Source organism: Plectrocnemia conspersa, unplaced genomic scaffold (assembly GCF_051122295.1).
Source record: "Plectrocnemia conspersa isolate PC_06_02 unplaced genomic scaffold, ASM5112229v1 ptg000002l, whole genome shotgun sequence".
Taxonomy (NCBI): Eukaryota; Metazoa; Arthropoda; class Insecta; order Trichoptera; family Polycentropodidae; genus Plectrocnemia; species Plectrocnemia conspersa.
In genome coordinates this window covers 17,621,926-17,647,681 of record NW_028277166.1, presented here as the reverse complement: position 1 = coordinate 17,647,681, position 25,756 = coordinate 17,621,926, and the positions used below count along the sequence as shown (strand labels likewise).

At 32.3% G+C, this 25,756-nt stretch overlaps 1 protein-coding gene across 5 annotated transcripts in view; it reads right to left on the bottom strand.

The window, feature by feature from the left end:
* LOC148237899 (band 4.1-like protein 4A) overlaps positions 1-25,756 on the bottom strand; it is a 264,159-nt gene that overhangs the window by 4,443 nt on the left and 233,960 nt on the right. For all 5 annotated transcript variants that reach the window (XM_088181479.1, XM_088181483.1, XM_088181481.1 and 2 more), the window contains exons 6-15: positions 6,914-7,034; positions 3,946-4,033; positions 3,720-3,872; positions 3,521-3,648; positions 2,351-2,439; positions 2,215-2,281; positions 1,939-2,148; positions 1,719-1,874; positions 1,276-1,635; positions 1,053-1,205 (exon numbers count right to left, since the gene is read on the bottom strand). In XM_088181479.1, the coding sequence (XP_088037605.1) occupies positions 1,053-1,205; positions 1,276-1,635; positions 1,719-1,874; positions 1,939-2,148; positions 2,215-2,281; positions 2,351-2,439; positions 3,521-3,648; positions 3,720-3,872; positions 3,946-4,033; positions 6,914-7,034 (1,525 nt within the window). The remainder of the gene's footprint in view (positions 1-1,052; positions 1,206-1,275; positions 1,636-1,718; positions 1,875-1,938; positions 2,149-2,214; positions 2,282-2,350; positions 2,440-3,520; positions 3,649-3,719; positions 3,873-3,945; positions 4,034-6,913; positions 7,035-25,756) is intronic.

Sequence of the window (25,756 nt, the reverse complement as noted above, 5' to 3'; positions counted from 1 at the left end):
ATATATTAAGAGTTTATTGCGGCATGGACAAGTACTTCTTTGCATAGTATGAACCTTAATTTGGAGATATCTCAAACATGAGGGATGTAAGTTTTGGGAATTTTCGAGCCAGACCCTACAAATCATTCAACCTTTGTAGGTCAACTTTGGTTAATCTGCTGAATCAAAAAGTACCTTGTACTTTTATAAATAAATAAATAAATAATAACAGAAATGATTATGGAAAAATATGGAAAATTAACTCACAATCAGGTATATACAAACAAATTAACAGATGTGTATAAATTAACTCATTACTCATAGGGTTAAAAATAATGAGCGCAGCGGCTGACCAAACTCTGTACTCAACAAAGATAAAAGTGTTGCTGTGGAAAATACTAGTGATGAATAATATGTGTGATAGTAGATGACCATTCAGGAGATCTTCAATTATATGGATATCAGCTCCAAAAGAGTTCTGCATAACCGCTGTTCGTTGCTGTATGGCAATAATTTTAGAAGCAATTAACTATGACTGATGAAACCTTGGTACTCTATTTCAATCTCAAGTCAAAGGATTGCCAGTGATTGTCACTGCCAAAGTAGGCCAACCTGTTAAAGCTCCCTGGATATACATTAACTGAAATCTCATTGATCACCTTAAAGGAGAGTAGCGTTTCAGTACTTCTATTTTTAGAACTAAATCACTGATTACTATTCCAAATACTATTCTGATCTGTTTATTTGATTAAAGAGTGACTAAAAAAACTTATGAAGTTTTAGAATATTTCCAATGGGAACTACTTTCATATCCTCCTTATTTGTCATAAGTACTGCGTAATGAATATCACCTTTTTGAAGAAATAATTTCAAGTAATAATCTGTTAACAAAGTGAATCCTCCATAAAGTATTTTAAAGAGGGTCTAAAAACGTTATTTCTCGATGAGAAATTTGCATAGCCCTTATTAAAGATTATATTGAAATAGTGATAATTTTAATATAATATTATTAAACAAAACTTTATAAGCAGCCCTCGTAGAATAGATTGAATTTAAGAAAATAAAATATAAACCTCTCTGACTGCTTCGCATTTCCGTTTCTTCCTGAGCTGATTGTGCTTGATATTGAACGAATAGATCCTCCATTACAGTTTATGAAATCAGCATTAGCACTTTTATTGTTGTACGTGTCGTTAGACGTTTCGTTATCGTTTTGATCTCCATTTCTGTAAAAAATAATATTTTTAATAAAAGAACAGTTAAAATAAAATATTAAGTAATCAATATGGATTAAACCTTTGTTTATTGCTCTGCTTGAGACGTAATTGTCTAGCTCGGCTTGTTTGCACAACAGTGTATGGGATTTCTCTTAGCTGTGCTGCACTCATGCCTTCCGTATCGACAAGATCCCATTCTAAATGCTGCTTCAGCTCCGATGGCAACCAAGATTTGGACTCCGATGGAGACCTAGATCTTGATCTGTGCTTCCGGTGTCGTCTGTGACGATGAGAAGACCGATGCTGAGACTGAGCCGGCTCCGTCGATTCGATCGGCACGGCTCTCCTTACGCTAGCTTGTTGAACTCCCGTAGAATTCACGGCCTGTTTCCGTTGCACTTCTCGCCACTGTCCACCCGACTCAACCAGCTCATATTCTCTGAAAATACAAGTAAAAAATATCTTGTACATGAATATATTATATATAACATACACAAGTTATTCAATATTAATTATACTAACTTTCTTTTAGTTGATGATCTATGTTTAGAATCAGTCTCGTCTGCCGAATCTCTACCCTTATGCCTAGATCTATGATGACGGCGTCTTCGTGAACGCCCAGAGCCTCGAGACGCTTCACTTTCAGCGTCAGACGTCCTTCGACTTCTGTGACGATGCCTAAATAATAAATTGGTTAATAAAAATAATTTGAATCAGCTACATGTAATAAATATAACAATACCGTCTACAAGATCGCGAGTCATTCGAACTATGACTATCTAAGGAACTTGAACGGAGACGAGATGTATTGCCTGCGTGCGGAGAAGGTGGTCCAGAATACATTCCTTGACGTGGGAAAGGAGCTGAGCGTGTCGAACGAGGAGAATCAGGGCGTTTGATTAAATTGAGAGCGGCAGGGATGCTGCATGTTGATCTATACGGAGATTCTAATCTGTAATAAAATAGTATTAAGCTAACAGTTCAATGTATTACATATAAACAAATTATATGTATTTACGATATTGCCGGTTGAGGTATTGAAATTGGCTTAGCATCAGAATTGTCTCTGACCTCTATAGTCGATACTGAAATATTTAAAATGTGATTAATGTTTGTATATGTATATGTTTGTATATGTTTAATAGTATTTATACCTTGTATGCTAGAATCGATGGGTCGACGCTGCATCCTTCTTGATGGCACTCTCGTAAAGGTCGGTGGTGATCGACCGACTTGTCTTCCGCTAATTTGAAGTATTCGTTAAATTACAATCTTTATATAAATTATCTATAATACAGTATAGTAAATCATTATATTCTAATACTAATAAACATATCAAATAAACTTTTAAATAGCAATAAAAAAATATGAGGTTTTTAGTGGAAAAAGATATATGTATGTTCGGCTACTTTCTTAGATGTTGCTCAAGCTTTTGAGGGTTAATTAAAAAATTAAACGGCATACTACTTTATTGATTATTCAGAATTAAACAAGAAAACGAATATTCTGAATTAAAAGAAATATGAGCTGGAGTCCCACAAGATAGTAGATAGGGCCGACAATCTATCTGTTATAGATATGTAATTTGCCACAAATAGATAATGCCAAAGTTGAACATTCGCAGATAATACAGTAATCTTAAAAGTAGTTAAAAAATGGAGGATACTAAGGAAAAACTTTTAAAGATGCTGATAGAATCAACAATTGGAGCAAACAAATGGAAAATAAAGTTGAATGAATTATCAGTTCATATCAAATTCACTAATAAAATGTAACTAATCAGTTGCAAATTATAACAAGGAAATCGCCAGCCTCAGATATCGTCACCGAGCAGGCAGTGAGCTCCGTCTCCGAATTGTGGCATTCAAGATTTACACAATTTCGAATTTATTTGTTATAATTGGACAAAAAATCTAATAAGAAATTTATTATAAAAAAAAGTTTCGCTCCAATTCATATATAATGGTTAAAGAATCAAGAAATTTTAAGGCTAAGAGACTACAACGACATATACATTTGGCACAAATTTTACAGCCATATTAAAAACTTAAAAATAAACATATACATATGTATATCGTCAAGGTTTAGTTATCACTATCACAAATTGTAATGTGCATTATATTTGTACTTATTTTATATATAACACTGTGTCCATTAATAAGTATCTAGTGTTTGTTGGCTGTAAAAGGAGGTGTTAACACTAGGTGCTACGATATTTAATATATAGTTTTAGTTAGGGTCTGTGTAGGCAACGTGACATCGTCATTTTTTTTTAAATGATCAATGTATGTTACCATAATTCATTGAATGAGTAATTCACTCACTTTCTTGTAACAGCATGAGATGGAGTCGGCTGAAGTCTAAAGAAAGCATGCTGCTCGCTACAGCAACGCCATAGATGACGACAAGCACCTCTGCTTGGAGTTTCAAATCCATAAGTGCTAACCTCATTCTGAAATAATATCATGATCATATATAATTTAAACCAAAAATATTTAAATTATTTTTAATTAAAGTGCTTACATTTTTATCGCACACCCTCAACATGAAGTATTTGCCTTTGGAATAGAGTTTGGTTATCCTTGGCCAGTAATAGCTGGCGACTGCTCTTTTGTTTCTCAAGACGAGAACGCCACTTGGAGCTAAACCCAGAAAGTATTCGACGCTGTCTTCTCCCTGAAACGATTGCAATGCATTACAGATAAATCTTGATAAGAAATGTTTGAAATATTGTGATAAATATATTTACAAGGACTGGATGAAGATCGGCTCCATACAGCTCCAACCATTTTGCACGATCTAGATAGCTCAATTCGGCAGTTGCCGGCGTCTGTCCGCTGAAAAGATAAAATTTGTTATTGAAAAAAAGAGAATATTTTTGGCGATTTTCCCCCAATACCTGTTGTTAAACGAGGCGCGATAAATCATTGTCTTTCAGTTCCTTTTTTTTGTGTTGTCAAGGATACACAAGCAAGCGGGGAACAGACGTAGGATTAGATAAGAAAGAAGACAGGTTTCCTTAAACGGACAAATTGCCGTTAACGATTACTCACCGTTGATTTTTTTCAGGAAGACAAAAAGTGAGGTAAGACATAACGAATGGGCGTTGGACTAATTAGTAGGAAATATTTTTTATGTGTTAATAAAAAGGCAAGCTTTAAAATAATTGATACGAGCGATGTCGTAACTAGCTTATTTTTTTTCTTCGATAATAAAAGCAAACGATAGGCTGAATGAAGGCACTTTGCTCCAATCAATATGATATAATACATACATATGCTATAAATAAATAAGCGTCTCTATAACAACATGTAATCATAAAAAAACGTCTCTAGCAAATTTTCCATGTCAATTGTCACTGAAAGCGACATAGAAACAAAGCTAAGAATAATTCAACGATATATTTCTTGGACCTGACAGAAAATAAAGTGTACGTGAATAAATTGCTTGAGAAACGAATAATATACCTAAAATATCTTTACAACAGTATTCTATTCTTCTTATGTGACAATTATGAAGTCAATTTACTCTATAATAATTTATATTCATAAAGGGTGTACTTAAGAAAATATACACCTACAAGATGATTCTGATTCTAGAAATATTTCACAGACCACCTAATACCACATCCACCTCTACACGTTAATCATTCATATTTATCGCTAAGAAAACTACTTTTTGTTTGGAAAGGATGCCCGCTAGGCAATACGTTCTACCTTGCGCATAATACTATTTTTGCGTGTATCCAAGAAGCAATGCAATTGGCTAGCAAACATTCTCATCTGCGATTTGCCAGAGCTGTCTCAAACCAGCATTATAAAACACGTGACACTTGGTCACAGAAGCAGAAACAAAGCGAGAATACGTCACGACAATCCCTACCGCTCTACGGAAATCACAGCAGACAATAATACAACTCGACATGCCAGCGAAGACTCCCGGACTTACAAGACTTGCCTGATAGCGGTATCTACATTTCTCTCTCTCTACATATACAATACATGAATATATGGTTATTTATATATTTTTATAAAATAAACTGTTACTAGCTTTTCCAGCGTCTATTTACCTTAATTTAACCCGAAAGTAAATCTTTCGTTAATATATGACTTACAAGAGGTGGAACACAATCAACAACTACTTAGTAAGTAGTGAGACACCAGAACGAAATTAAAGTTTATAGATCAGTGACATCTATTATATAAATTTTAAAGTATTTTACTATCACAGCTTACAATCAATAGATGTTACTATACAATGTTTAATTTTATTTTAATTATTCATCACAATATTCCTCCGGGAGGTTAGAAAAATCTAGGAAAAGCTAATCTGTGATGATTGATTAAAATTATAATTATATTATTATATATTTATATATTTTCTAATATCCCAGACACGTTCTAAGCCTTGTGCCTGTGCATCTGTTGCACCTGCCCAGTTCAAGTGTGAATACTACGCAGTCCGTTAAAAACTTTAATTTAACTTTCAAGGAAGTGGTGATTAACTACAACTTTTTGGGTACTGTTTGGGTAATTTTGATCCAGAAATATGAATTTTTAAGCCAAGTACCGCGATAAACCCGAACTTATGAATAAAGCACGCTTGTAAATTATTGCGGGCGCTAACCAACCCGCAAAAAGCTCGCAATAGATCTAAAAGATTTACGATGTAATTGTTTATCCATAGGAAGGGTGTACAAAAAATGTAGTAAATAAATGGTACGAAAAAATTTTAATATCTCGGTCAGACGCTTAGTGGAGTAATATATACTACTGTTTTATTTTATACAGGTTGTATTTAAAGTATTTATGCATAATTTTATATTAAAAAAAAACAATCTGATACAAGTGTAAAGTTTAATAATACATAAATTCAACTGCACCCCACAACTTTATTATTGGGCGTCGCATCGAGAGTGGGTAAGTAAGGAAACCTCGTTCATAGATGGTACATACTATTATTTTCCATTCAGAGTTCGCTTCCGTCAGCACTACTATTCGAAATTAAAGTTTCATCTGATATCCCATTCTGTATCGCGTCTGCTGCGTCAACCATTAACAGATATTTAAAATTAGTTTGTAATTTCACATGTGTGGTTAATGTGAAATTTTGTTATCAAGAACTTCAAGAAGTCAAAACATTTTTAGAAAGAAACTTATAAATAGTGTGTCGAATATAATAGATTATTTATTTCCGAAATAAAAAAATTGTGCTTTAAGTATAATATTATCAGATATAATAGGTTGCAGTTGCATTGATATTTACAAATTCATAGATATAAATTTGACAACAAATATCGTACTTCTCAGCTCTTTGAAGCTGGAAATATACCAAATCGCTGTATGTGAAATATCGGCCCTGCATTATAAATTATGCAACGCACGTGATTTATACACCCCCTATCTATCTACATGGTTTTACATTTGTTCGCCATTGAATAAAGACCGCTTTTTGGCTTTGCATATTGTGATTTCAGCGCCGATTTCGCGCATGACGACTGTTTCGTTCTACCGATCTCTTTTCACAATGATTAGTCAGTTCTGTGTTACGTAGCTTTCATCGTGACCGTTGCCATTGGCACTCTGGGGATTTTTCGGCACAATGGTGCCACTAGTATCAATGAAAGCGATTGGCATTCAGTGAAAAGTGCTATACTGTTTTCGAACGATGTGTTATGTATTGAAACGGTTTGCATTCAAATGATATTTTATACGTACGTTAGAGTTCTGTGAATTTCGGCAGCCCTGGCTTCCAGAGCTGGTGTCTGGCCTGGTTGAAATCTGAACTCGGAGACGTATCCTGGAGGATGACGGCGCGGATCGTAATCTCCTAGCTCAGCTGAAAATATTAAAAATACAATAAATTAGTTAGATAGGTTTGAATTAATTCCGGATAAATCCGAAGGGCACTAGCTAATTTCAAGATAACATTATTTATTAAACCACTGTATATTTTATTTTCAATTCTAAAAAAAACGCGTTACTTTTAACTTTTTAGTATCAGAAAGTTTATTTGAATATTTTTAGAGACACAAGCAATCGTTAACATAATTAATAAAAGTAAAAATAAAATGTGATAAACATGTATATTATATAAAACACAAGGCTAGGCTAGGCTAATGAGCTGACGAGCAAGTTAACATTCACGTAAATTTGTGTAAACCCTTTAAACGAGAAAACCCTTGAATGTACACTAAATACACGTACACGACGAATTTCTAATTATGCACCGTATTCTGAAAGTGTGTTATAGGTATGTATACGTCGGTCTAACCTGGAATTCAGTTCAGAGTATGGCAGGTTTATTGAAACCGAGGTAGAGGCAGGAGGCAGCAGCGAAGACGTTTCCTTTGTGACTTATTACTTCCCCGACGGGGAATACCCGAAAGTAACAAAAGTTTTCATATGTAAAACAAGACCATTTCGCCCTTTATTACTTGCATCTATTGAAGTTCGTCGCGCGGAACCCGTTGGGAAAACTTTACGGTTCGAGCGATGAACGAATTTCGGAGGTGGATTTGGATATTTTTATTTCACAATGACCTATACACATATACATATATTTATTATTTTATAATATACCAAAAAATATATAACAGCAGATTTCTACATTTGTCTTTGATGTGACATTATGTGCGCGTGTGTTCTGTGAGCATGTTAAATTCATGATGTAAATGAAAAAGCCCCTCATGCAAAATGCGACGCATCGATTTTGTGCATTAATTATGTATTATTGGCACAAAAGCGCACCAGAATCGGCTGGAATGAAAATATGACGGAGCAGGGATTTAACCTTTTAGAAAAATATATGGATAAGTAATATGTTTACAAAAACATTTTTTTAAACGTTGGACTAAATTAAATTGGATTTAAAGTGTTTTATTTTATTTAGTGTCAAATATTTTCATTTATTAATAAAATATTAAAAAGGATTAAAAATAGCATACTAAAATTACTCAGATTGCATTTTTATTCATAGTTAATTGATTATAAAAATCTGTATACTGTATGAAATATAAAAGATATTTATAATCATTTTTATACATGTATGTAATATGAAAGATGCAGATATTTTATTCAGTATTTGGATTACTCTTCCCAAAGACTAACTAAACAATGTGTTGCACTTCGTATAGATGTGTAAAAACAGTGTGCGAAATAGCAACGCACAAGTGTATATTGTGATAAAAAGGATTATAGGTGGCGACCGTTCACCGAACAAGATAAACGACGTTTTATGGAACCTGAATTTCGACCAGCATGACTGAAGAGTGGTATAAGTCTCTCTGGTATGAGAGATATTAGGAATGAAAATTCTTTAATAATGAGCTACTTTAGCTTATAGAGAATATTTTATATGTATTAAAAAAAACTGTATTTCGGAATCACTTTAATATTATTTTACGAGATAGATAAGAAAAATATATAGAAACTATTGTGTGTCGATCTTCTCAAACGACGTTTTTCCTAGAATTATTATAAGCACAGATTAGAAAACCACTTTATCTAAATAAGGAATCTGGAGAAAAACCCTTTAAAACAATAAAAGTCATTGGATTGGCTTATCTTTTTTCCAGACGCTAGGAATGCAAAAGTTTTTGAGCCACGCCATCGAGTGAATATCAGATCGCTAACCAGAAAAGATAGCGCGCATACTTCCTCATAAAAGATAACTTCCTTGAGGACCGACCACATCAAGTCATTCGCTCATTACCTGGCCAAGGCCCCAGCAGAAGCTTTCCCATTTTTTGATCAGTCGCCCATTAAGGAAAGGCTAAATTTCATGGCATTTTTCGTAGAGTTTCCATTTTACTCATCGAAGTTTTGCTTATTTATTTATTTACTAAAATTATAACCATCGTGACCTGACAGGCAAACCCAATGCGTCACGATAGTCAAAAGCATAAATACATCATAATACATATAATCATACAGTATGCACACATACAACTTCACATACGTACAACTACACACACACTCAAAGCATATAAGCAAAAACACAAAAAACAAGACAAAACAACAGACACCAATCACCTCAACAGGTGTGCATTGTCCCATACGAACTGAACCAAAACTCCATATGTGCAAGAGAAAATGTCAATACTTCTATGGACAGAATTGAGCAGATGAATAGCCTTAGCCAGAGAAGAGTTGGCAAGTGCTCCAGTTCTAGACTTTACAGGCAAGAATAGTGGACGCGACCAAGAACTATAACCACCTTCAGGAGCCCACATTTGAAGCTGCTCGAGCACTGAAGGATTGTCTACGATGCCCTTGAGCAATTTCCAGAAGTGTTTAATTACATAAACACTTCTGCGAGTCGACAAAGAAACGTATCCCAGGGCTCCCAAAATAAAAGCACTGGGAAACAAGAACGGATAATACCCGTATTCCTTCAAGTATAAATATCGAAGAAATTTACGTTGTACTTTTTCCAGCTTCAATTCATTACATTGATTCATTACGCCTGGGATCCAAATGATGGAGCTAGTTTCTAGTATGCTGCGAACTAGAGTATCATAAAGAGTGCGCAATACTAAAGTATTCCTGAAGTAACGCGTATTTCTCAAGATAAAACCGAGCATTTTTAAGGATTTGCTATGAGTCTCTGCAATGTGCTGGCTAAATTTCCAACGTTCTTCGAAAGTCACTCCTTAATCCTTAGTTGAAGAAAACCTTTCCAGAAAATATCCGCCTAGATGGTATGAATATTTTGCCGGCGTTAACGACCTTGAAAATTAAATTGTGTGACATTTCTTCACACTAAAAGGCAATTGGTTATAGCAAGCCCATTTCCATATAGAGTTAAGATCCTCCTGTAGGTCGAGGGAATCAGAAATCGAATGCATTTTCTTATAAATTTTCAAGTCATCTGCATATAATAAAAAATCTGAATGCTCTATTGCTGTTTCTATGTCATTAATGAACAATAAAAACAACAATGGACCCAAATTGGATCCTTGAGGTACTCCAGTAGGGGTCTTATATCGTTCTGAAAAAGAGTGATTATACTTGACGAATTGATATCTATTGGTCAAGTAATTTGAGAATAGATTTATGAGATCTTCAGAAAACCCGAAATTAGATAACTTTTTTACAAGTAAAGCATGGTTAACTTTATCAAATGCTTTTTCAAAATCTGTGTATATGACGTCCACTTGATACATATAATACAGAATTTTGAGTGATTTTTTCTCTTTGATTCATAAATAATATATATTTATGAATTTGTAAATTTCAATTTCAATAAAATCTATGTGCACAAAATCAATGGCGTAAATTGCGTCTAAAATATTGCAACCAAAGATCACAGTTGTGTCTGCATACGTTGCTGAGTAATTGCTATAAATCCATTCTCTTTGTTAGGCGTCAGGGATATCAAGATTTTTGAGCCACAGTTGACAGTTGATCTTGGGTCGTCGATCAAAATCAGGTGGTATACTAAAGTAAAGAAGACAGAGCCTTTCCTACATTCTAAATGGAACATTTCAATAATGAAACGCTCCTTGGATATTCAAAACAATTATCTTTTATTAAAATACAAATATCGTAAGAATTTTCCTTGCTTCTGTCATAGTAATAGGAAATATTTCTATGTACTTTACTTCCACATGCTAAGCAATACCGTGTCATATAAAATTGTCAAATTGCTTTAAATTTCATCACAAATTCCAAAATGTTTGATGCCTAAAATTTAAGTTAGTATTATATTGCTATGATATTTAATAAAACTTACCGTTTTGAGAAAAAAGTTTCAATATGATTACTCTTTAAAATGTCTGTAATTAATATACGAGACCAGTATAATAGTCCAATAGTAGACATATGACATACTTATCAACTTAAAGGTATAGTTTCATATTCCATAGCGTATTTTAAATTTTTATCCCGACTGGAAGATCAAAATAAATAATGACAGGCTTTGCCCAACGTATTTTAACAAGTTAAACACAATAAACAACTACTCAATTTGTAGCGAAACACCAAACTAAAATCATAGTCCAAGATGTGAAAAGGTTTGAATCCCATATGTGCCTTAGCTCAGTGTATTATGTATTTAGAGGCATCACGTCACAAAACACGCTCTTGCGTTGCAAGTTCGCACACTATTTTGACTCATCTAAACGAAGTGCAACACACTTTATTTTATATATTTTATTCAGTAATTGGATGCCAATTATTGAATAAAATATCTTCATATTTCATACATGTATACAAATTATTATAAATATATAACTTACAATCCATAAATATCACTATGCACAATTTTATTTTAATTATTTATCACGATATTTAACTGCGAGATTATGTATACCCAAGAAATCATAATCTGTAATAATTTATATAAATAAAAAAAAACACTGGTCCATATGAGATTCAAACCCTTTCATATCTATTTTCTCAGTACTTATTTAGTACTTGTTGCTTGTGTTTACTTCGTTGTAATGTATTAGTTTCTGGTCATGTTACATAAATAAATAAATTGAATACTATCATTTTACTACTCTTTTAGGCAAAATGTAAATACCCGAGCATGTGAAAATTTTATTTCATGTAACATCATATTATTAATATTACAGATTTTGTATATCACATAAGTCTGTTATGCAGGTTTTCCAGCGTGCTTATTGTACTCATATTCAACAGATAATATACAATAGATATCAATATATCATACATATATTGCTATAATATAACATAATATACACACAACAATCACATCTTTTGTGACAAAGCTAGATTTGGTAACATCTATTTAGCTTTCAAATACAAATTTAAAGCAGCTAATTAAGCCCATGGCTCTGGATTATCAGTTCAGCACCTTATATGGAATATATAAAACCGCGTTGTATGTATGCTTATCTTTTTTTTATTAGTGTATTGCAAAATCTTCGCTATAAATCGTATTCAAAAGGCATAATGCCTCCTTCTTATGCGCTGGAAAATAAAATTTTATTGCCTTTATTGCGTTTTCTTTTTTCATACAAATAATATTTTTTATGAGTCGGAATATTATGATCGTAACTTTTATTTTTCATACGCCAGCGGAGAATTGACGCGAATCCTTCAAATAAAAAGGAGAATTAAAAATTTATTTAAAAGGCACTCTTATCAAATAGGCGCTGGGTTTACGCCGTTCCCTTTACGCTCGATGACTTTTTTGTATTTTTTTCCAACCCCATTCAGCAACCCTAAAGGTAAACACGGGCGTCCCCAGACGCCGAGAACAAAAGACATAACTTCATGGAAGTAAAATTCGAACGGGGGCTCAAAAGGAAACGATAGTCGATTTCTGGATGGCTGCTTTCCTTTAAATAAAACGGTATAATAGATTTATAAATAAACCGTATTAAAAACACAAGCTTCTCCAGAGAAAAATACAACATATCTACAACTACATAAGAGAAAATAAAATCCGCCACAAAACTATAATATAATTGGTAAAATACATAAAATGCAATATCTTTTGTGCAATTCTAATAAATTACATTAAAAAAGGATAAGCTGCTGTTGAAATACATCGCCATTTTCTTCTTGTTTATGTCAATAACATTATAAATAGGCGAAATAGTGAATTCAAAGCAAGAAAAAGTGACGTTTATCATAACAAATAGAAAATAGAGAAAGGAGTGGAAAGACATCCGTTGTCACTGATGATTTCATTTAAAATTTTACAGAAAAAATCGGATAGTTAATAAAAATATTATAGATCTCCAAAAGTCGGTAATATTTTGGACATTATTAACAAAATCTAACTTTGACTGTCATTTAATAGCGATTTTTCCGATGTCAACAACTCAATCGAGCAACATGTTTCAGATCATTATAATAAAACAATTACAATATGCCTTAATAATTTATATAGACCCAGATGTTCTCTTTATGCAAAATATTTAGTAAAACATCTAAACAACCACTTGAATCAATTTTTGATTCAAGTAAAGATTTTTTTTATCGTGCAATTCTTATAAATTAAATTAATACTCTCTATTAACACATACGATTCGAAATGTGCCACACCTCCGTAATTTCCTGTGGGAGTAAACGTCGCAGGCCATCGAGATTCGCATCCGTTTTCCAGAAATTCTAGAAATAAATATATACCAAGTGATACCAAGTACTCGAAAATATTGTATATACGCAAAATTTTAATTTGAGCAAATATTAAATTACACGTTATGCATGAACCTTTATTCGCCTTTTCAATACAATGGCACTCTTGCACTGGTATTTATGTATGTCTAGGGTCTAGGCGTCGCAGTGATTGCGTCTACTACGGTATCCTAGTTATTCAACAGCGTCTGGTTAGACGCAGACAGAGACACCGACCAGCCCTTAGTAGCCTCCCCATTAGCATGCGGCACGTAATTACCCCCCGGTTCTGTTCTAAACTGACATTTGCACACCTCGGTTGTACCCTTTTCTCGCTTTGTCGAAATAAACTGTGAATTCGGTATTACTCTTACCGTTTGATGTATACAACTTTATTTTACGTAAGAAAAACAGATCAAGAATTCATATAAAGGAACGGTGTTGATTTTTTGTTGAGCTTAATTTAAAAATAAAATACAATATGAAACGCCTTGAACTTTAAAGTTCATTAACAAAACTTTTAGGACCTTTCTAGGAAATTATAATACAAACGCAATGTATTATATATGTAAATGCTATGAAGGAAAGGTAATCGTATCAAACTTGTTATTAGTTATTTAGTACAAATATAAATAACTAAATAATATGTATATAAAGAGTGGCTCAAATAAACGAATGATATTATTAAGAAATAAAAATAAAAATACAAAGTCATACATCCTAGATTCTATAATAGTTTCAGGCAGCTATTGATCATTTTAATTATGAAATATAAGCGTTTGATCAAGTTTTATGTTATGTTATTTATTGTTAATATTCCGTTGTAACATGCCAGGCGTTAGCCTAATGCGTTAGAACTGGATATACATGATCAATAACTATTGAAATAAAAATCTGTAAATCAGTTTTATCTATGAACATTTATTACAGCTTACAGAAAATATATGTTAATATGCATAACCTATCTCAATTTAAATTTGATTATTAATCACAATATTCATCTGTGAGATACGAGAAATCTAGGAAAACCTAATCTGTGATGATCGATCAAAATTATATTTATAAATTAATCACTAATTCCGATCTTCCAGATATATGAAGGAACATATGGGATTCGAACCAAGGTTTTGGTATTAGTAACTGAGTGGTTATATTTTTTACGGTTGCATAAGCTTTAAATATACAAAATTATTTATTGATTAGATCATTAAAGCTTTCTATTATATGTAATTCAATATATTATTTAATTTTAAATATTTTTATCTTCCGTGTATTATTTTAAATCTAATTAATTTTGGAATAAAAAATTGTATATGTGATTCAGAGAAGCGCTCTTTCCAGATTATACGATAATATAGCAATCGTTGAAATGTAAAATTGACATTTAAAAATGATCGCCTTTTAACATTCACTTTTACATTTGCATGCATTTCTAAGTCGATGCGGGCCCTAAAGGGCACAATTGTTCTCAGGGGATGTCGAGGGTTGATTATCTTTGATGTCAGAGCCAAAGGCTAACTCTAAGAACCACTCAGCTTGAATATTATAACCAGAAGTTTTAAGTATTTATTATACAGGAAAAATATAATTTAAAAATAATATGCAATAGATCATCACATTTCGCATATCAATTATTATATATTTTTTATTACTAATCTGACCATCATGACTTGACAAGTATCAATAATTATACAATTAAACATTTATATTGCACACAAATGAGCACTATACCGCATAAATTATTTCTCGTACAAGAGAAGCGGTCTCAATAGGCAAGAATAAGGGATGCGATCGCGACTCTCTAAAGCACTTTCAAGCTCGCAGCTGAAAGTCAGAGCATTGGCAGGTTGGCAACACCAATTTTTGGGTTCCGAGACATTTTCGAAAATCACAATCGTGTGTTATTTTGATACCCGATAAAGTCAGGCCTATGGCAGTTGCAATCCAGCTCCTTAACCCTTTCACCGCAGATGGCTTCTATAGAAGTCATCAAAAACATCGCTAGTACTCATTGTGCCATATACCTTTGAGCTTAATAATATGGTTATTTAAGTATAATTTAAGGCTGTAAATCACTTGAATTTATTGAACCATAATATTTAAAAAAAATATGGCATGAATAGGTGCCTCCTACATATTAAAAAAATTTGAAGTGCCACACAAAAATATCAGCCGCGGTAAAAAGGTTAATACGCTGGCATTGCACATTGATCTGTTTAATGTCAGCTATGAATAGCTGGATAATTTTAATGTTTTGTGATTTTTTGTGTATTGTAATATTTCTATGTATTGTTTTTTGTCCATCGTGAAGCATTGGGGTTGATTAAAATAAAAATAAATAGGTGAATATGATTTCACTGAAATGCCAGTGAAAATATATTTTCACTGGTAATACAGATTCACTGTAACATGTATGTACATATTGTATATTGACACACAATATTGCTATAAAATAAGAAAACATATTTTTTGTATGTTTTCCTTACTATATATGCAGAAAAATAAAGAACATAAGCAGTGGCGTAGCTATGGGGGGGCGGAGGGGGCGGGCCGCCCCGGGCGGCACTTGCTTGGGGGCGGCATATTCGCGATGGGATCGTTTAGTGTGGTTCGTAACCTTAAATGCACTAAAACATATATAAATTCACGAATAACAAGAGCTTAATAATAACCAATTTATTATTTTTAAAAATGCTGATTTTATGACTCTGCAAAAAATGTATAGGGGGGGGGGGGCAATTTTCAGGATCGCCCTGGGCGGCACATACCCTAGCTACGCCACTGAACATAAGCAAGCAGCTATAAAAAATAAATTATAGACTTTTCAAAAGAAAGGTTATACAAATATAAACAAGGTGATTGCTATGGCACAACTATACGGAGTTTAATTTTGTTTTCACAGCATTTGTTTTTACCTCGATTGCTTTCTATTTTTGTACTATCAAAAGAAATCGATTCAAGTTAGTTTTATTATCAAACGTATTACATAGGTAAACATTAATTAAAATCACTAAAACGATAAGAAAAATATGAATATTTGAATTAAATCAATAGTAAATATATATTGATACAGAAATATATAAAATATATTGATTGCTAAAGATACAAAATTGTGCGTTTAAATGTTTTCATGATATATAATATTAGAAATTATTTTTTACATGAAATCTCTCCGAGGATGAAATTGAATTACGTATATGCCATTTCTCAAAAGAATCCGACATTAGAAATGTCGTAGCTGTGGGACGTGTATGTAAGCGTAGGAATTTAATCAAAATATAATTTTATATGGGACCTTTAACATTGTAAGGTTATACACTATGATAGATACATTGTGTATTTAAAAAATATTGTTTTAGTCTATTAAGTCGTACTTTCTGAATAATATAATAATGTGTTGCACTTTTTAGTACTCGACTAATCCGCTGCACAATATATCACTCCGTTAAAAAATCGTGTATGAAAATGACATTTTCAATTTGGTGTCTAGGCGACGATGTTTCTAAAATTATTTCTCTCCTCGGAATAAATGAAAAATCTACCGAAGGATTCCTTTCATCTTGCAGCGTCTAAGACATCCCGGCACTGCAGGTCCTTTGTGCTTTCGCGATGTGCCGTTAGGCTAAATTGAAATGTCCTGTCGCGAGAGATGATAAAAAAATATATGCACCCATCCTTGAAAAAGGCACTAAAGGCTATTCAAAAGCATATTTTAATAATGCTTTCTGATTGTATTGCTCAACTTGTGTTTAAAAATATGAATAATTTTTAGATTGATTTTTAATATTTTATTTTATCACAACTGTTGTTTGAAATGATGTAATATATTTTAAACAGAAGTGGATAGTATATCTGCTCTTTGTGTGAATAAAGTCCCTTGAAATGATACAAGGACAATTTCGAGTTGAAGACGAAGTTGTGTGGATTTAGGGGCGTTGATGAATCCGCCCTCGCAGTCATTGAGAGTTAATAGCTCTTGGCTTGTAGAGCATTCTTGATGCATATCATTCATATATTAAAAAATAAACAATCAATATATATTGGCCATTCTATAATCCGTTATTTGTTTGTGTTTTTCATACTCAATTTGTAGGTACGTAATTTTGCCCCGAAATTGAGCTGTGGGGGTTTAGCAAATATTCCCGGCCTTATTATGCAAATACTTTCAATTTAGTTGCCAGCACATAGCAGGTAAACGTTGGGAATTGAAGAGGGATTTTAGCCGCCTCCCTCTACTTTAATCGCGGGATGAAAAGCCTGAACGAACGTTTGCCGGCCAAACAATTGGCTCAACACTTTGCAACTGCAGGTATTTTGTTAATATTAAATGGTGTGCTATAAAGTTTTCAGTTACCGAACCGAGTTTGAAGAAGTTTTTCATGGCTCGAACTCGAACCTTTTGCCTCTGGGCAATGTTACACTGGGTCAACGGTGAATACATATTTAATGGAGGTAAATATTGGAATTCTAACAAATATTTTCAACTTATATTTGCGCTTGGTCTGCTAGATACATTGCTAGGCTCTTGTAGTTGCCATTAAAAAAACTTTCTACGAATTATTAACGAAATCTTGTAATAAAATAATGGCATACAAATAACTGTGATTTTATATATACATATATATAAAAATATATTTATTTTATGTTTTACTGTTGGCAAACGATTCAGTTTAATATCAAATCTGTACAATTTTTAAAGATCATGATATAATATCATGTATATGTACATACATATTTATATGTATATACATATATATGTACATATGCATTCATACAATGTATCAATATATCATACGGAAAATACAATTTTAAAGCCAATACGTCGTTTATCGCAAACTTTCCGTCTCTGGAGTGAAGTTGTGGAGGTATTCCTTCGCCAGTTGCGAAAAGTTACGATGACTTTCCAGACAGGTAAACAAACGGTGAGGGATGAAATGTTTAAAGAGCGATAGCCATATTGGTCCGTTACTCTGCTTATAAGCGAACGTCTGGTATATTTACATTCAATATTATTTGCATGCTATTTTTCAAGAAAATATATAAATTATGAATTCGTAATTATCAGAGGTTTATAAGAGACTCATTAATCGCTTTATCGTCGCTAATTGAAGAATTTGAAAAGTTTATAATGAATATAAATTCGCGCAGAATCAGAAGGAACAACAAAATAGAATCATCATCTCTCTCTCGGTTCGGAACCGGAAACTAGAAGAAAACGCGAGCGGGAGTAAAGATAAGACTCATTTATTACCAGCGAACCGTGAAAATTCATTAACTCGAATAATCAAATCACGGTGATGTATTATACAATATACACATATAAATACTTATGTAGGGTATTTTGGCTGTTATATACGACTTTTGTTCGAAAGAGAAACTCTCAGTTGAAATGTCAACGCGTCATATATTATTTCGCAAAGTTGGTACTTTATGACTTCCCCCATAATTTTCGGTCGTTATGTCCTATTACTAAATGTTATTTTTTTAATTTGACAAATACACGTGAAGTTTGATATAGTATATATTTAACAACTAGTAGATAAATATCTTAAATTTTCTTGTTAGTAAATAAATTATTTGTATTTTGCAGATAATTTCCTAATATCATTTTGATAATACACATCTCTATCTGTAAAGAATATAAATATAATTAAAAAAAGTAATATTTGCATCTTCCTGTAGTTTACGGTTATTGTGACAGTAAAGCGACAACTACATACAATCTATTGCTATTATATGTATAGTCTCGTGCATATGATGAATGAATCTTGTTATACGAGCGTTGCGGCGGTACAGGTAAGTTTAATTAACATTCAAAACGGCTCTGGTTATACGGCGAGTCTAGACAAAAGATCAAACAGCACAAACATTTAGCGCACAAAGGGTCCTCGGTTAGGATCCTGTGTTTGTGAGCTCAAGTGACGATTAAGTGACATCAGTTCAATGCGGTCCCTTTTGACCTCTTAAACGTAAAATTATATACTCTTAGTCCGAGCGAATGACAAATTAGTAGCAAAAGTATACTTTAAAACAATTTAATGTGAATGTGTATTTTATATAAAATATATAAAAGTGACGCCAGAAAAAAAGGGGGGGGGGGTTGTGTTAATTTTAACGTTTACAGGAGAAATAAAAAACGTTTGTCGAAGTTGCCAATTAAAAATTGTTAGAGTTATTAATCTGGATTAAAAAGCATAAAGCATAAACGGAGGGCGAAATCTGTAGAGAGCAGCAAACGTTTTGCAGATCTTAAATCGTTACAACCATTGAATTGTCAAGTTGAAAAAAATTCATGTACTTTCCGATCGGGTGTTACAAAAATTAGCCCTCGTTCATCTGATCAGCGTAATTTTTTTTGTAGATAGTTGTGTGCGGAATTTATTCAGATTTAGTAAGAAAATCTAAAAGTAGAGACTGAATTTTTCTATAAATACAATCTTTTGAAGTCACATGGAAGGAAATTATTATTGATAAAATTAATTAATTACAGTTAATCGAACAATGAACGAGACCATTATCCAAACAATTTAATGCAATTACCATTTAAAATCAACATCAGCTATAAAGCACCGAAGGCATATTTCAACTCAAAGGGCTTAATTTCAAAATAAGACCTCTTTTCACCATTCGAACCTTGATGGCTTCCCGTCCATCTTGCTTTCGGTCGTTTGATGGTGCAATTTTCTCTCGATTCGCCAAGACAATGATTTTCAGACTTTATTTTAATTGAAGCCCTTTTGTTCCCGGGACGACCCTGGCCATTCGGCGCCCCTTGTTTGGAGCGATTAAGCGACCCAAATACAGTGGCGGCATAGCCTCCTTCCTTCCACCTCTGAACTTCAAGAAAATAGCGCACATCTAGGTACCGAATTTCGCGCCGATCCGCGATTGGCTCCTCAAAAACCTTTTGTGTCCCCCTCGACGAAATCCCTAATTTGGGCCGAGTTAATGAGCGTCATTACGACGAGGTGTATCGGTGTTTATTGGATATTTTGCACGTTTAATTTCCTTCCCCTAGCCGGAAAATATAAGATAGGTGTATGCTTGTATTAAATATCAAGCCGATAAAAATTGAATTAATTTTTTTTTTAATTCTTTTGAAGCTCAATAATATATGGAATGAAAAATCGACAGATAATAAACGGTTCGGAGATCATTGCTGACACGAAAATTAGTCACAAATCGATCGCAACAAGGCGAATATTGTTCACACGGTTTAAGGAAAGGTTTAATTTCAATATTAACAGGACAAAGTAAAAAATAATCAATTGATTGAAATAAGATATTATTAAATATTCGTATACTATTTTTTAAATACTACCGAAATAAATCATAATGCAGCAATTAGCTATTTTTGATTTTAAAATTGAAAGCGTATGGATAATTTTAATTATGAAAGCTGCTGAATTGTTAAACAAAATACAATATATCAATGAACAATGACAATTATAAACATAATTATATAATAGGGGATCACTTATAAAATAAATAATAGCAAATTAATACAATGTATTTAATTATTATATAGGAAATATGTTTTTTTAACTCCCACCATAATTCGCAACTATACTGAAAGGTGTTTCAGCGCAATCCCTATATTTCTTACGCGCATTTTTTTTCTATTTTCAATAAATAAATAAATAATTCCCCAAATTTATAAATAAATAAATATATCAAGACATCATAAAGAAAAACAATGTAAAGATATATTAAATTAATTAAAAATAAAATACATATTAAATTAATCCATACAAAAAGCATATTTACAGATATAAAATCCAAAATATGTTAAATAAATAATATTATATAATTATTATATTAATCGTTAATATAATTATGACTTAATTTAATCGTACATAATGATAACTATATTTAGAACTAAATTGTTATTGAAGTAAAAAATCATGTTTTCCAAGAAATTGTATTTTAAAATTAAGAAAATTATCAAAATTGACGAACTTTACAAATAAGATTTGTAAAGTTCGTCAACCCATCATAAATGTTTCAACGTTTTGAAATTAAATAACTTTTCTTTCCTTAACCATGTGAGCAATTTGCATTGCAAGCAATAATCTGCATGAGCAATCTTCCTGTGATCAATGTTCATGTGAGCAATAGTCCGTTCACCTATGTAAAGCAGCTAAAACAGTCCATGATTTATTTTTCCGATGAGTATTTCGCTCATTTTTATCAATGGCATATTGCTGATGAGCTAAATATTTTCAATGAATATATAAAATGAGGCAATTATGAGGCAGAAAAAACAGTGTATTTATACATATGTACAGCCGAAAAAGGGGGGGGGGGAGAGGACAAATTCCCATCCGGGGTCCGATCTTCTTGAGGGGCCCAACTCTGGAAACATTTTTAGCAAAAATATATATATAAAAAAGTAAAAGCCGACCTCCAATAATGAATCTGAGCTAAATTACAGTTGTTTAAGATGTGCCTATATACTGATGTATTTCAGGTATAAGTTCCTATATTATACAACAAATAAAGGGAGTGGAACATTGCCTTCAAAAGCACCCACTTTCTAGCTAGTATTTTCACAATAAACATTATTATTCAAAGGGACAGATTGAAAGACAAATAATACATACAGTTTTATGTAGTTATTCCTAATAAAAAATCCCGAAAATATTTAATTTTAGTAAAATTATATTGAAATACACTTTCACCAGTAGGTATATATTTTTACCAGTGAAAATATAAACTATCTGGCAGGTGCTAGTAAAATTACATGATTTCAACTTTTCTATATGTAGTAATATATTTATACATATATATTTACATACTTATCATTATTTATTTACATCCGATATATTAATGTTACAGTGAATTTGTATTTTTTGGTAGAGTTAAATTTTCACTATTAAAGTCCAAATTAATTTTCACCAGTAGATATATATTTCTACTAGCGAAAATATAATTTAACTGATAGGCACTAATAAGCTGCTCTAAAATGTCTATAAAACTCAATTTGACAGTTACGAAACGTTATTTGCTGTTCCAACTGAAATCCCTAAAACTAATTATAGTTTTAGAACTTTTATTAGTTCAAGTCCAAAATACAGACTAAGCAAACTCATCTCTCAGGCGAAAATAAGCGGAAGAATAAGTACAGACAAATATCGCATCTCACATATTGCTCCATAGTCTGCATTTCGATATTACACTATGTTTTAAAAATATGATAACTATCCTTACCGATATTACTATGAACTTCTAATATAAAAAGGCTGATCAAAGTATATTCAAACCGAATTTTGATCAATAGGAGTGCGCAAAAACAATTATCACTTCTCAGAAGGCAAAAATTCACGTCAAAAGCAATAAAATCGTGTCGGCGCCGTCGCAGTGGGAACGCTCGGTAACGAGCGTTTCCACTGCGACGGCGACGACATGATTTTATTGCTTTTGACGTGGATTTTTGACTTCTGAGAAGGGATAATTGTTTTTGCGCACTCCTATTGGTCAAAATTCGGTTTCCATGTGCTTTATTCGATTCTCACTAGTAATATTGTTATAAAAAGTCCAAATATAATCGAGCGCTTTCATATAATGATACGATTTTATTGCTTTTGACTTGGACTGCAAATTTATTTAATGACAACACTGAGCTAAGAAAACACGATCAATTATCAATTATTTTTTAATGCATAGTTAAAATATTTCGCATAAAATATGATTTCAAAAAAATTGGCTAAAATGGTGGCTAATATTTATATTTATTTGTAGCATAGGAAGGGTTAACTCGTACCTATTATTATATATATAAATGATATTTTTGTCATGAGGCTCGGAATCATTGTTTTCGCAGGGTCTGGGTATATATACTAATATTTATATAATATATAATAATATTTTATGTATCTGATCATCTAAAGCCTATTTATAAAATTATAAATATTATCTTCTAGTATTAAATACTGCTGATTAAACTGGTATTAAAGATTTAATTGGTAGTATGAAACGATTGACTTCAATAGTAAAATAAATTGATACTCATAATTTATATCACTGAGTTGTTATATAATAGTGAATAAGTGATTGAATATTTTATTTATAATTGTTAATTATTAGGATAATATAAAAAGAGTTTCACACACATCATATTAAAGTTTTATAATCTAAAATTGAGTGTGTTTTTTTTGACAATTTTTTATTCAAGGATTCAAACAAATTATTTGTATTATGTAATCATAGATAAGGGGTTTTGTATTTTGAGGTAATTGTATGAAAGCTTAAAATAAAAGATAAGCATGAGCGGTGCAATAAAGATAAAAAAATAATAAATCTGCACTGGGTTGATGCTAAGGTTGTGACGTTTTATTGCCACTTTTTTACAGGAAATATAAACAATCGCATTCTGTTAAGATTTTTTTTTCAATCCCAAAATGGACACTCTGCTTATCTCCATATACATTTATTATGTCTTCAGTCGTGTAACAACCTCAAATTATTTATTATGAATAAATATAGGAATCAATTAATTTGCGACGCTGTGGCAAAAAATATTTGCTTATTTGTTTAGTATACGGAGAAAATGTGGTAAAAACTTGATTAATTTAATAATGTAAAACAAACATAACTCTATTTCACTAAGTTTGTGGAAGCATTTTTTGCATAAGTAGAGGCATTTTTTATGTTCTTACTATAAACGAGCGTTTCGCTCAAATCCGAAATGTTTCCAGTTAATCAAGCGAGCGACAACAACAACAACAAAAAAAAAGAATATTCACTTTACGCCTTGCTTCGAGTGAACTTTCCATTTACGGAGCGAGAGATAAGTTAATTACAAAAATAGTGCTTGCTTCTGAGCGGCGAGGCCAAACTTTGAAATGCAAATATTGTAAAGTTTAAGAGCGGCGAGAAGAACGCAGCCGAGTTCGCTTTCTTTATAATATGGAACATGGTGTGGAATCTTCGCGAGTAAATAAATTAAGAGCACGACCATCCCTGCGCGTCCCATACTTACGCCACCCCTACGGGCATGTTAACAAAGCGATGTCAGCATTAATTACTCGAGCAATGGCTGCGACACACCGTAACGAGTTTTGGGCGGGTTGGTAAATAGGTGCAACAGTTTGCGGCGAACGATAAACATGGTTGTAGTGTAGAGTTTTAGACCACCTGAGGATTTGAACACTTCGTTGAGAATGGACCTCAATTTGAATTATATAGAGCTAATACAACAAAGGCAGTATTGTGAAGTAAAACATATATATATCTTAGGCTCGATATGTATTATATATAATTATTTTATTATAGCTGATTTAATGCACAGAATTAATTTGATCCATTATAGTCACTATGCGTAGAGTATAGTTGAACGAGTCGGACCGAACTAGTACTATATAACTGCATGTAATTGAAGGACAAAGGGTAGGTGCCCAATGGGTGTAAAGCTGACCTGTCGAGCGGGTAAATCCTACCACTGACTATCCATGTTCCATGTTTCGAGATGGAATGTGCTATATGTCAGTAACGTGTATGGAATTTCATAGTAATTCTGATATATTTAACATGCGTCGTAGTTCACAAAATTTGTACATTGTCGAACATAAATTAAAATTCTTATTTATACTATAATAATGTTTTAATGATAATTTCTAGTTTAACGCAACTTTTCACAATAATTTTTAATAGTTTGGTGCATTGGTACATTGTAATATATACTACATTTTTAATATTTCGAATAAACTACAGAAAAAAAACCTGTTTAGATTATTTAAAACGAGATTTAAGTTTACCGATAGCCAAGTTTTATGGAAAGTCACCATTAATTTTTGCAATCTGCCAATTATCACGCGGAACGGTTTATTCTTATCTAATTATTAACGTAGTTTTAATAAAAGCAAAGCAAAGATAAAACCGAAGTTGTAAACAATTTATTATTATTCAAATACTTCCGACCTAAGAAAGTATGCTTATTTTCAGACATCTGGCACAGATCCATCCGTTTTTATGCAGCAGTATAAAAATCGAAGTGATTGTAAAATATTTACAAATATTTGTGCAAATCTAATTTTTAATAAATTCCTATTTTTCTGAGAAATCAGAAAATTTGTCGAAAAATATGAATTTTTGACTGGTCATTTTTCTCGAAAAAAAATATTATGTGAACTATTAAGAATAAATTGTTTCAGCTCTTCATAGCTATCGCCAAAAACAACATTGTATTTAGCAAGTTCATTAAAAAGCTGAATGTCTCTTGTATGGAGAGCATTCTCAAGCACTGACGTATTAGACGCGACGGTAAAGAATAATGGATGCGATCGCGACTCTCTAAAGAACTCTATAACCCGCAGTTAAAAATCAACAAGCATTGACGGATTGTCAATACCATTAGCAACTTCATTAAATATATGTTATGCTAAGAATGCAATGAATTGTATCCCAACACTCTCAGAAAAACACACTAGAATACAAATAAGGACACGATTCTCGCTCTTTCTCATAAAA